The sequence below is a fragment of the Tursiops truncatus genome, chromosome 8, assembly GCF_011762595.2.
Source record: "Tursiops truncatus isolate mTurTru1 chromosome 8, mTurTru1.mat.Y, whole genome shotgun sequence".
NCBI classification, from domain to species: Eukaryota; Metazoa; Chordata; class Mammalia; order Artiodactyla; family Delphinidae; genus Tursiops; species Tursiops truncatus.
In genome coordinates this window covers 70,506,172-70,519,460 of record NC_047041.1, presented here as the reverse complement: position 1 = coordinate 70,519,460, position 13,289 = coordinate 70,506,172, and the positions used below count along the sequence as shown (strand labels likewise).

Here is a 13,289-nt window from a genome sequence, read left to right as displayed (position 1 = left end):
AATTCAGGACCTACTCTGTCTAAGAACGGACACAACTCCACGAAGTGTTTTTGTTGTACCCACTTCATAAGGAAGAAAACTGAGACTCAGAAGTTAAACAAGTTGCCCAGGGATAAGTACCAGTAAATGGTAGAGCTGTGTGCCTGACTTCTAAGAATGCTCCTTCAACTCTGTCATATCCTTGGGGCTGCAGGATGCGGAGTGGTTAAGAAGAGCACAGGCACTGGGATCGTATCGCCTGGATTCAAATCCTGGCTCCTCCGCTTATGAGCCATGTAACCCTGTATAAATGGCTTAACCTCTCTGTCTTGATTGCCTCATCTGGAAGATCATATTATTGACCTCATAGGGTTGTTATATAAAGTGCTAACAGTGCCTGACACAAAAGTAGGCTCGGTGAATGTTAGCTGGTGTTGGTGTTGTTGTTATATGTTAAGAATATAATTTAAGGAAGTAATTGTAAGATGACTGTAAAAAGGCTGAGGCTCAGGGTGGGAGTCTCAGAAGCTGGAGAGAGAAGTGTCTCCCCCACCTAGAATGTCAGGGTCCAGGGCAGGACCTCAGCATAGCTGCAGAACGGGTTTGTAAACTGGAGCCTGGGTACCCCGATCTGGGGGATCTGGAAATCCCAGCAGCCCTGGAAACAGTGCCAGCCCAGATTTGCTCCAGGTCAGGATTCTGCTATCCGCTGTTTCAGGCAGGGACTCGGGACCTGCACGTTCCAGCCTGAGGGAAGCCCCGCAGCAGCCACATTTCAGGCTTCTTAGGAAATCAAAATAATTCGACTTTGATACTTCATTGCTTCCAGGTTTCTTTTTCCCCCCTTCTTTTGCAATTTGGTTTGCTTCTTTTCTTAATTTTCCAATGAAGTTTCTCTTGACCTGTTCTGTGTTTGCTGCCAGGTCACTCTTCCTCAGTGAGCCTGATTCCTCATCTGTAAAACCAACATCACAATACCCACCCCAAAAGTTGTTTTTCCAAATGGCATAGGTATGTTGGTTGCCTGCTACAGAATAGGTGCTCAGCAGGTGAACTTGGCAGGTTCCTGAGGTCATTTGCTTGCTTGCTTCCTTCCTTTTCACCCAGGATTTCCCTCCATATATGACGAAGCTGGCTGGCTCCCATTTGTGGGCGTAGGCGGTCAGCAGAGGTGAGATGAGGACATGTGGCCACCACTTGCTCGGAAGATCCCTGCCTGCCAGGGGCAGGCTCCCCAGGCCCAGCTCTGTCTTCGGGGCCCTCACTTCCATGCCTGGTTGAATTGGCTCCAGCTGTTTTGCTTCCCCCCAGGAGCAGCTTATTTTGGCTTGAATGGGCGATTTGTTTGCCTTCTCTCCTGATTTTCGGTTGTTCAGCCTTCCCTTCCTGCAGAGAAAAAAGAGCTGACCACATTTCCTTTCTTCCGCTCCACGCAGACCCTTGGAAGGGATTTTATTGGTGGCCTTTTCCTGGAGCACTCACGCTTGCCAGACGGGCACTGTTAAAGGGTTAGATATTTGGCAGCAAAGTGTAGAGCGTCCTCCTCCAAGCAAAAGCATCTCTTTTACCAAATTGGAGCTATAATCTATGCAAGGATCTTTTATTTTCAATTTTTTTCATTTCACTGATGACTTCCAATTGTTGAACCTTTGTACCTTTGTAATATGTGTGGTGGAATAACTGACCTTGCATGGCCTGAGACCCATCAAGTGGGGTCATGTGAGGATTTAATAGCGAGAACTAACTCATTTTGACACTGTCTATAGCCCTGAGAGGCAATACCTCCAAACCCAGGGCCTTGTAGAGAGCTTAGAGGCAAGGACAGACTTGTACGGTCCTATGCACAGTAGGATGGGCAGAGCGTAAATGCTTGACTTATATTGTCCCATTTAATCCTCATACCACATGGATGCACTGTTGTTAACCCCATTTTCTAGATGGGGGAAGCCGAAGCTTAGGCTGAGCAGTTTGCCCCGCCAGGTCATCTGATCAGGAGGAATCTGTGTGTCGGGTCTTCAACCCAGGCCTCTATCTCCAGAGCCTGTGGTCTTCTGCCTGTCTGGCCTGTTTTTAAGGCCACCAGATAAGATTATTTCATCTCTTCATTTCAATATTTAGCTCCCCTTCATGTTGGCAAGTTCTTCTGTATATGTAGATTATATGTAATCTGGTTCAGATTAAGCAGTTCTTGGTATAATAACCAGATAAAATCGAGACATTGATGACATTGTGTTGTCATCACACTTCCCTCTCTACCTTCTGAGATTCCCACCCCTTTTAGGATTCTTCTTCCCCCTTCCATTGTCCCTTCTCTTTAAAAAATTTTTTACTTATTTAATTTTTGAGTAATACATGTACATTATTTAAAACTTAAAAAGCACAAAAAGGTTTAAAATGAAAAATTTCCCTCCAGCTTTATCTCCCATCTATCCAGAGTGCCAAAACCCTTCTACCATATGTGCAGCTAATGCCTATTATTAGTTTCTTCTGTATCTTTCTAGTTTCTTTTTGCAAATATAAGTGAATACTAAGATATATTTTTATCCCCCTTTTTACGTAAATTGTAGTATACTTTACATGCTTTTTAGTGTCTGATTTTTTTTCTTTCAATAATTGATCTGGGAGATCTTTCCATATCAGTATAAAAGCCTTTCTAGTTCGTTATTACAACTACATAATGTTCCAGTGTACCTATATTCTGTGATTTATTTAATCAGTGCCCTGTTGATGGACATTTAGGTGATTTCCTGTCTTTTGCTTATTACAAGTAATGATGTAGTGAATTACCTTGTATATATGTTATTTCATATGTGGGTGAGTGTAGCTGTAGGATAAATTCCTAGAAGTAAAATTACTGTATCAAAGAGAAAGTGTATTTGTTATTTTGCAAGATACTGCAAAAATAGGCTTCCATAGGAATTATACCATTTTCCACTCCCACCAGCAGTGTAGAAGAGTGCCTGTTTCTGCAGCCTCCCTAATAGTAGTGTGTTAGGAAACTTGGATTTTTGCCAATTTAATAGGTGAAAAACTACTCAGGGTGGTTTTGGTTTATTTTACTTTTTAAATTGAAGTACAGTATATATATATATAGAGAGAGAGAGAGAGAGAGAGAGGGAGAGAGAGAGAGAGAGAGAAGTGCACAAATCTTAAGGGTTCAGTCTGATGAGTTTTTATGTATGTATGTACTTAAGAAACCACCACCCAGCACAAGATACAGACCATTTCCAGCACCCACCCCAGAAGCCTGCCTCATGCTCCTTCTCAGTCAGTACCACACCCCCAGAGGTAACCACTATTTTGACTTCTGTCTCCAGAGATGAGTTCTTGCCTGTTCTTGAGCTTCATATAAACGATGTCATACAGGGTGAACTCTTTTGTGTGGCTTTTTTTGTTCAACACATTGTGTCCATAAGAATCATCCATTCTCTATGTAGCAGTAGTTCTTTTTTATTGATGAGTAATATTCCTCTTATGAATATGCTACAACTTATTTATCCATTTAACTGTTGAAGTGCATTTGAGTTGTTTCCAGTTTGAAGATTGTGAATAAAGCTGCTATGAACATTCTTATACATGCCTTTTGGTGAACATATACATTTATTTATCGTGAGTACATAACTAAGAGTAGGATTTCTATGCTACTAGGTCATATGTATAGCATTAACAGATTCTGCTCAACAGTTTTACAAAGTAGTTGTACCAATTTATACTCTTACCAGCAACATATGAGAGTTCTAATTGTGCCATATCCTTGCTAGGTATTTTTAATCTTATTGATTTAGGCCATTCTCCTGAGTGTGTAGTATGGAGTCTTACTGTGATTTTAACTTGCATTTCTCTGGTAACCAGTGATGTGGAGCACCTTTTCATATGCTTAGAGGCCACTTGGGTAGCTTCTTTTGTCTAGTGCAAAGACTTTGCCCACTGTTTTAAAGTGGGTTTTGTCTGTTTTTCTTAATGTTTGTAGAGATCCTTTATCTTATGGAGTCAAGTTCTTTGTTGGATTATATGTATTGTGAACATCTCCTAGGCAGTTGCTTACTCTTTTGCTCTTTTAATGATATCTTTTGATAAACAGATATTCTTAATTTTATTTTATTTTTTATTATTTTTTTTTTTGCGGTACGCAGGCCTCTCACTGTTGTGGCCTCTCCTGTTGCGGAGCACAGGCTCCGGACGCACTGGCTCAGCGGCCATGGCTCACGGGCCCAGCCGCTCCACAGCATGTGGGATTCTCCCGGACCGGGGCACGAACCCGTGTCTCCTGCATCGGCAGGCGGACTCTCAACCACTGCGCCACCAGGGAAGCCCTCCCTCTTTTTCTTGATGAGTCTGGCTAATGGTTTATCAATTTTTTTTAATCTCCTCAAAGAACCAGCTTTTAGTTTTATTGATCTTTTCTATTGTTTTCTTTTTTTCTATTTCATTTATTTCTGCTCTGATCTTTATGATTTCTTTCCTTCTGCTAACTTTGGGTTTTGTTTGTTCTTCTTTCTCTAGTTCCTTTAGGTATAAGGTTAGATTGTTTATTTGAGATTTTTCTTGTTTCTTGAGGTAGGCTTGTATAGCTATAAACTTGCCTCTTAGAACTGCTTTTGCTGCATCCCATAGGTTTTGGATTGTCGTGTTTTCATTGCCATTTGTCTCTAGGTATTTTTTTATTTCCTCTTTGATTTCTTCAGTGATCTCTTGGTTATTTAGTAATGTAGTGTTTAGCCTCCATGTGTTTGTGTTTTTTATGTTTTTTCCCCTGTAATTCATTTCTAATCTCATAGCGTTGTGGTCAGAAAAGATGCTTGATATGATTTCAACTTTCTTAAATTTACTGAGGCTTGATTTGTGACCCAAGATGTGATCTATCCTGGAGAATGTTGCATGCGCACTTGAGAAGAAAGTGTAATCTGCTGTTTTTGGATGGAATGTCCTATAAATATCAATTAAGTCTGTCTGGTCTATTGTGTCATTTAAAGCTTCTGTTTCCTTATTTATTTTCATTTTGGATGATCTGTCCATTGGTGTAAGTGAGGTGTTAAAGTCCCCCACTATTATTGTGTTACTGTTGATTTCCTCTTTTATAGCTGTTAGCAGTTGCCTTATGTATTGAGGTGCTCCTATGTTGGGTGCATATATATTTATAATTGTTATATATTCTTCTTGGATTGATCCCTTGATCATTATGTAGTGTCCTTCCTTGTCTCTTGTAACATTCTTTATTTTAAAGTCTATTTTATCTGATATGAGTATTGCTACTCCAGCTTTGTTTTGATTTCCAGTTGCATGGAATATCTTTTTCCATCCCCTCACTTTCAGTCTGTATGTGTCCCTAGGCCTGAAGTGGGTCTCTTGTAGACAGCATATATATGGGTCTTGTTTTTGTATCCATTCAGCCAGTCTGTGTCTTTTGGTTGGAGCATTTAATCCATTCACGTTTAAGGTAATTATGGATATGTATGTTCCTATGACCATTTTCTTAATTGTTTTGGGTTTGTTTTTGTAGGTCCTTTTCTTCTCTTGTGTTTCCCACTTAGAGAAGTTCCTTTAGCATTTGTTGTAGAGCTGGTTTGGTGGTGCTGAATTCTCTTAGCTTTTGCTTGTCTGTAAAGCTTTTGATTTCTCCATCCAGTCTGAATGAGATCCTTGCCGGGTAGAGTCATCTTGGTTGTAGGTTCTTCCCTTTCATCACTTTAAGTATATCATCATGCCACTCCCTTCTGGCTTATAGAGTTTCTGCTGAGAAATCAGCTGTTAACTTCCCTTGTATGCTATTTGTCATTTTCCTCTTGCTGCTTTCAATAATTTTTCTTTGTCTTTAATTTTTGCCAATTTGATTACTATGTGTCTTGGCGTGTTTCTCCTCGGGTTTATTCTGTATGGGACTCACTGTGCTTCCTGGACTTGGGTGGCTATTTCCTTTCACATGTTAGGGAAGTTTTCAACTAGTCTCTTCAAATATTTTCTTGGGTTCTTTCTCTGTCTCTTCTCCTTCTGGGACCCCTATAATGCGAATGTTGTTGTGTTTAATGTTGTCCCAGAGGTCTCTTAGGCTGCCTTCATTTCTTTTCATTCTTTTTTCTTTATTCTGTTTTGCAGCAGTGAATTCCACCATTCTGTCTTCCAGGTCACTTATCCGTTCTTCTGCCTCAGTTATTCTGCTATTGATTCCTTCTAGTGTAGTTTTCATTTCAGTTATTGTATTGTTCATCTCTGTTTGTTTGTTCTTTTATTTTTCTAGGTCTTTGTTAAATATTTCTTGCATCTTCTCAATCTTTGCCTCCATTCTTTTTCCGAGGTCCTGGATCATCTTCACTATCATTATTCTGAATTCTTTTTCTGGAAGGTTGCCTATCTCCACTTTGTTTAGTTGTTTTTCTGGGGTTTTATCTTGTTCCTTCATCTGATACATAGCCCTCTACCTTTTCATCTTGTCTGTCTTTCTGTGAATGTGGTTCTTGTTCCACAGGCTGCAGGATTGTAGTTCTTCTTGCTTCTGCTGTCTGCCCTCTGGTGGATGAGGCCATATAAGAGGCTTGTGTAAGTGTCCTGATGTGAGGGACTGGTGGTGGGTAGAGCTGACTGTTGCTCTAGTGGGCAGAGCTCAGTAAACTTTATTCTGCTTGACTGCTGATGGGTGGGGCTGGGTTCCCTCCCTGTTGGTTGTTTGACCTGAGGCAACCCAACACTGGAGCCTACCAGGGCTCTTTGGTGGGGCTAATGACAGACTCTGGGAGGGCTCATGCCAAGGAGTACTTCCCAGAACTTCTGTCCTTGGCCCCACAGTGAGCCACAGCCACCCCCCCACTTCTGCAGGAGACCCTCCAACACTAGCAGGTAGGTCTGGTTCAGTGTCCCCTGGGGTCACTGCTCCTTCCCCTGGGTCCCGATGCGCACAGTACTTTGTGTGTGCCCTCCAAGAGTGCAGTCTCTGTTTCCCCCAGTCCTGTCAAAGTCCGGCAATCAAATCCCACTAGGCTTCAAAGTCTGATTCTCTAGGAATTCCTCCTCCCGATGCCGGACTCCCAGGTTGGGAAGCCTGACATGGGGCTCAGAACCTTCACTCCATTGGGTAGACTTCTGTGGTATAAGTGTTCTCCAGGCTGTGAGTCACCCACCCAGCAGTTATGGGATTTGATTTTACTGTGATTGCGCCCCTCCTTCCATCTCATTGCGGCTTCTCCTTTGTCTTTGGATGTGGGGTATCTTTTTTGGTGAGTTCCAATGTCTTCCTGTCAATGATTGTCCAGCAGCTAGTTGTGATTCTGGTGTTCTCACAAGAGGGAGTGAGAGCACATCCTTCTACTCTGCCATCTTGGTTCCCAGTCCTAGATTTTTGCTTTTTGTTTTTGCTTTTGATGTTTTTATTTTGTCCTATTTTTACCATGCAACTTTTTCTTTCTCCGTAGCTGAAATTTACCAGTCTTTTCCTTTATGCCTTCTGCATTTTGAGTTAGAGGATCCCTCCCCACTCCGGGGTATAAAGGACTTTCCTCATATTTTATTCTAGTACATTATGGTTTTATATTGTACAAGTAAATCTTTAATCCATTTGGAATTTATCCTGATATACAATGTCAGGTATGGATTCAACTTCATTATTTTTCCAGATAGCTATTGAAAGTCTCAACACTATTTATTGAATTCACTTTTTTTGGCTGCCTTCCTGAGTCCTGTCACTACCAGAGTAGCCCTAAGGCATAGAGAGAAGCAATGACTTAACCCAAGATTGCCCAGCTAGTCAGTGGCAGAGCTGGGGCCAGCTCATGTTGCTTAGACAGGGCTTGTGGTTGGTTCTCAAGGAGCTTTCCTAAGTGGTTGTGATCTCCCGGGCTGTTTGCCATGTGGAGAGGGACTGCAAAGGCAGAGCAGCGTCTTTTAAGTCACTCCCTAGGTTCTGAGTGCTCTGTCCCAGGTCCTGCTTCTCTCAGCTGCGGAGGTGATATACTTGTTGCCATTATCACACTGCTTGAGAACACCGTATTTTCTTCTTTGCCAGGCCAGAATGTGATCAGATCTTTCACATTCAGGAGAGATGTTTCACAATTAATACAGAGATATTTTTACAGACCATTGGTTATCATTCGAGGCACATTTCTATTGAGTCATTTGTTTTCAGGGCGTAGCCTCACGTCACAAAAAGTGCCTTCTTAGCTCTCAGTAAAGTTTTTCACTATTACTCCTAAAGAAGCAATGTTTGTGTCACTCCACAGTAGTCATTCTACATGAGACGACAGGTGAGGGTGCCAGGCTGTCAAGGAGGCTCACATAACTTGCTAAATTACTCACTCTCTCATGCCACCCTTTTTGGGCACGAGATTAACCACCATGTTTTGGCATAATGCTCTGGTCCTTTTGGAGTTACTTACAGTAGCAAAAACTGTAATTGTGACCCAGTGCACTGGTTTACAAATACTCAAGAAGCTTCGGGCCTTGCAAAGGTAAATCTAACTAAGGTGAGCTCAAAGTAAAAAAGTACGAGTTAGAGCAAGACAGAGACAGCCTTCTGCAGTGCAAGGGCTGAGCTCTGCTCCCAGCTCTGTCTGCCACTAACTCTCTGTGTGATCCTGGGCAGGCCCCCTCCCTCTCCAGGCCTTAGAATCCCAATCTGGGAAATAGCTCTAAAGTCTCCTCCATCACTCAAAGTCTGTCCTCATGTGCACAAACTCTGTTGTACATCTTAATAGACCTGCACTGTCTACACTTGCCTTGCATGCAGTAGGTGCTTTGTATGTTTGTTAAAAGCTGAATGAATATTATATACAGTATTTTCCTTATTCCCTCCCATCAGCTTGCTAGTGACTGATAATGTGCCCTGTAGCATTCTGGGTGCTGAGAAGGAATACAGCAAATGGTCTTACCTTATGGAACTCACATTTAATGGGAAAGAGACTTAAGCCTGGCACGTGATATGTGCTTAATAAATACTGAATGAACAGATGAGTGAGTGCAAAGCAGAAGGTGACAAGAATTAGAAGAACAAGTGAAGAGGAAGGAATGATTAATTTTGGAAATCCTCATGGCAGAGGGGGTTCCTGAGTGGAGGAAGGGTAAAGAGCGTTCTGTGCTGAGGGATCAACATGAGCAAAGGGAAGGAAGGCTTTAAAGTGTGAATCATGGTTGAGAGACAACTGGTCAGCCAGCAAGACAGCGGAGGGTCAGCTAAGGCCGTCTCCGGTAGCATTGACTTTACCGTATAGACAGTGTGGTGCCATTAAGGGTTATTTAGGAAGACACTCAAAAGTTGATGATTGCAGCAGTGGATTTTTTTTTTTTAAGATAATGCCTTTTTACAGAGTAAAAGAGAACTGACAGTAGTAGGTACCTACTAAGTATGGGCGCCACTCTGAGTATTTTGCATATATCATTTCATTAGGTCATCACCATGCAAGGTAGAAAGTAGACGGGTTTTCCAGATGGGAAAATGGAGACTCAAAGAGGTGAAGCCCTGGATTCAGACTGACATCTGCTGACTCTGAGGTCTGCATTTTCCCCCTCAAGTGCTCCCTGCAGAGGTCAGGCTTTAGCTTAATTAGCGTATCAAGCAGCATCTATTATACTAAGCTTATAGCATGCACGTGACTTCTTCGGAAGACAGGAAAAAGCAATAGCAACTGATAGTACAATACTTGGCTGGAGGGGCAGAGGCCAGCTTGTATCGCAGTCTATCCTCAGAGCCTAGCACCTAGGGGACCATGTGCAGTGTGGGGCAGCTTTAACAATGGCCAAGCAGTCAGGCCCATGAGCCTGCTCTGTCCTTCCTTAGACAGGAGCAAGCTTCCTGAGTCTGAGTGGCACCCTGGTATCTCCCTATGAACGCCCAGACTCTCAGTGTTGCATCAGTGTAGCACCCACAGGCCTCAGCTTGCACCATGACCCCTAAATACCACCTACCCAGTGGCTGTCCCTGTTGCCTCTCGTCTCTGTAGAATCCCCTATTCCTCCCGGGTGCACCTAAACCCTTAAATGCAGAACAGCTGTGACATTCATTCCAAAGTACTCTCCCTAGGTAAGGCTTCAGCAGCATTCTGTTTGCCCCTTTGATTATTCACAGATTTAGTCACTCATTAAGAAGCTGCACCATGTAATAGAAAGAGTCCTAGGCCAAGGGACCTGAGTACCAGATTAGCTGCTGTCACCTTGGGCAGGCACTTTCCTTCTCTGGGCGTGCTTTTCTTTATGGATAAAAGAAATCTGTAAGATAATCTTCAAGGTCTCTTCCAGCTCTGACACTTTCTGAGACAGTGTCTTGTTCATAAAATTCATAAACTCACACCTTCACCCTAACATGGGGTTAGGGAATACTTCTAAGAGAAGACATGATGTTTGTGGTGGGTCTTAAAGGATGAGCAGGAGGAAGAGAAAGACATTCCAGGGAAGGGGATCAACATGGACAAAACCATGCAGAAGACATGGCAAATTGGGGGAAAAGAGGGGATTGGGAGGGGAACAAAGCAGTGGGAAACAAGGCTGTGGGGATGCCTGAAGCCTGAGGAGACAGGACTTCATCCTCTGTGGTAACAAGGAGCAGGAAAGGTCTTAAAGCAGAGGAATGACTTGATCTGATCTGTTTTCAGAAGCAAATAGCTGGTCAACAAAGGAATCTTGGAGGAATGGCATGGGGTTTGATTTTGTGGCTTTGTAAGGTAACTAATTCGATAAGTTTGTGGTTTTCAGCTTGAGGCAAGGAAGATGCTGCTGCCCTTTTGGCCTCAGCACACTGGATGTCTGATTGTTATGACTAGGCATTGTGGCTCCTGAATCCCCATCAGACTTCTTGGCTCGGACTCTGCCCCATACTAGTTGCAACTCCAGTTCCACCCTAAGGCCAGTCCCTCCCTCTTCTCGTGGCAGCCAAGATGCTGACTTAGTCAGGAAGCTGTGCAGTGTGACCCTAGTGTGGCATGCATGCATATGCCAGTAGCCTCTTATGTGGCCTTTGTGCTTTGTCAGTTTTTTGAACCTGTTCACTTTATTCAGGCAGCACTTCTTAAATAAATTCTGCACATGAAGAGAATTTACTGTGATCAGTTGGGAACTGACTTGCAGAAATTTTCAGCAAATGGCATTATATAGCAAGAAGACAAAAAAAAAAAACCCACAAGTAAAATGATAGGGACTCTTGGACAGATGCTTTTTAAAAATTTAATTTTGCCAAATGGAATGGATGGCCAAAGGCTTATAGGCTTCTACTATGGGAGGGGACTGGCTTTCTGAGGGAGGGGAGCAGAATTTTAGCTGATCTAATGTAAGAAGAGGCATAGGGTCCTAGAATCACAGAATTTGAAGGTGGAGGGGACTTCAGAAATGACCTAATCCCCACAGAAGAGGAAATGAAGGCCTAAGTGAAGAAATGATTTGCCCAGAGTCACACAGCAAGTCAGAGGCTGAGCCCAGGATGCCAGCCCCCAGGTCCTGATGCTAGCTGGCACCACCACACCTCTTTGGAGACAGAGCATCAGCAACTTCTGAGGTGAGCTCCAGGACCCCCACCCTTGTCATGCTGACCTGGCAGCCATGGCCTCAGGAGCCCTTGATTGGGCTCACTTCCGGGTAGTTTCTGCTACACATCCACACCGGAGGTACCATATCCTCCATTTCCCTCTGCTGCAGCAGCTCACAGGTTTTTAGCAAATTCAGTCTGGTAATACACAGAAATTAGACCTGTTTCCTTCTATTTCTTAACTTTTGAGCCTCTCCCAGGGGTTGCTACATGAACTCAGTTGTAATTAGAAAAAAAAAAAGGTAAAGATTTCAATAATTCAGCTTTTGGGGGGAAGGTAAGGAGAAATAAGGGCCTAGGAAGCCAACAGAGGAGATTATCAACTCTCAGATAATCTTTAGGGACCATGATAACAGTAATAGTTGACATTATTGGTCCTTACCATGAACCATATGCAGTTTTACACAATATTAATTTATTCTTTACATCAACCATAAAGTAGGTACTGTTATTATACCTGTTGCACAGATAGAGGAACTAAGGCACAGAGAGGTTAAATAACTCAAGGAGAAGAACATTGTCCTGGGTGCTCTACAGTGTAAGGGTCTGGGTATCCAAAGTGGTGGATTCAGAATTAGGGAGTGATATTCTCCCAAATTATCAATAAATTGATAAGAGATGAAAAGGGATCTCTTATGGCTGCCAAAAAACTCCAGCCTCAGCCTGCCCCCATGAAAGCAAAGAAGGAGAGTGTTCCACTTTCTATGATAAAGAAAACTGGGAGGGTTTATATATACAAAGGATGATAAATCAGAAGCTAAACGGGGGTGGAAATGTGAGCTGAAGTCGACAGAGTAACACTTAATTGGGCATAAATGTAAGAGAGGGTGTTGACTGCCTCGATGATTCCTGGTCAGCTGGCACTAGTGAGGCGAAGTGGGGGGAGGTGGCTGTGGCTGTGTTCTCAGAAGGGAGTATTTGAAACTGTGATACCTTCCAAATGCAGGACTTCCCATACTCTAAGGAAGATTTCTTTTTAATCTGGCCCTTTAGACTATTCAGATGCTTTTGTTAATCTTCTGGTTTTTTTGTGACTTTAAGTAAGTAAGATGCTTGCCCTTCAAGGGCTTTAATTGAACAACTATAAAAATAACGATAATAATCTGGTCCCCCCACTTCTTGCTTCATAAAGGCTTCCTGATGTTGTAAAATGTATAACTGATTAGAAAGGAAAAGTAATCATTTTGCATAAAAAGCAAGATAGAATATCATAGTTTTAATAAATATTGTTTTATTATAATTCTCAAATGAATTCAGTGTGATTTAGGGGGGACACTAAGTCCATGACAGTTGCCTGACTGGGTTTCAGATCTCAGCCCTGGCATTTTCTAGCTGTGTTACCTTGAGTGAATTACAACCTTCCTGAGCCTCAGTTTTCCTATGTGGATAAAGAGAATGAGAGTACTTAAAGCGTTATTATGACAATTAAGTAGGATAATATATGTAAAGGACCTGATACATGACACCAGCAGTACATAAAGATTTCTTTTTTTTGTTTGTTTTTTGTTTTTGCAGTACGCGGGCCTCTCATTGTTGCGGCCTCTGCCGTTGCGGAGCACAGGCTCCTGACGCGCAGGCTCAGCGGCCATGGCTCACGGGCCTAGCCTCTCCGTGGCATGTGGGATCCTCCTGGACCGGGGCATGAACCCGCATCCCCTGCATCAGCAGGCGGACTCTCAACCACTGTGCCACCAGGGAAGCCCAGATTTCTTTTTTTTTTAATCAATGCTATATATTATCCCTTTTTTAAAAATTAATTTTTATTGGAGTATAGTTGATTTACAATGGTTTGTTAGTTTTGAAGATTTCTGTA

At 42.7% G+C, this 13,289-nt stretch overlaps 1 protein-coding gene across 10 annotated transcripts in view; it reads left to right on the top strand.

The window, feature by feature from the left end:
• Positions 1 to 13,289, top strand: part of SERGEF (secretion regulating guanine nucleotide exchange factor) — a 218,963-nt gene that overhangs the window by 137,563 nt on the left and 68,111 nt on the right. Inside the window, exon 12 of one of the 10 annotated variants that reach the window (XM_073808661.1) lies at positions 9,350 to 9,457. The exons of the other annotated variants lie outside the window; for them this stretch is intronic. Within the exon in view, the coding sequence (XP_073664762.1) occupies positions 9,350 to 9,369 (20 nt within the window). The 3' untranslated portion in view covers positions 9,370 to 9,457. Of the gene's footprint in view, positions 1 to 9,349; positions 9,458 to 13,289 lie in introns of those variants that run through there. 10 annotated transcript variants of the gene reach the window in all.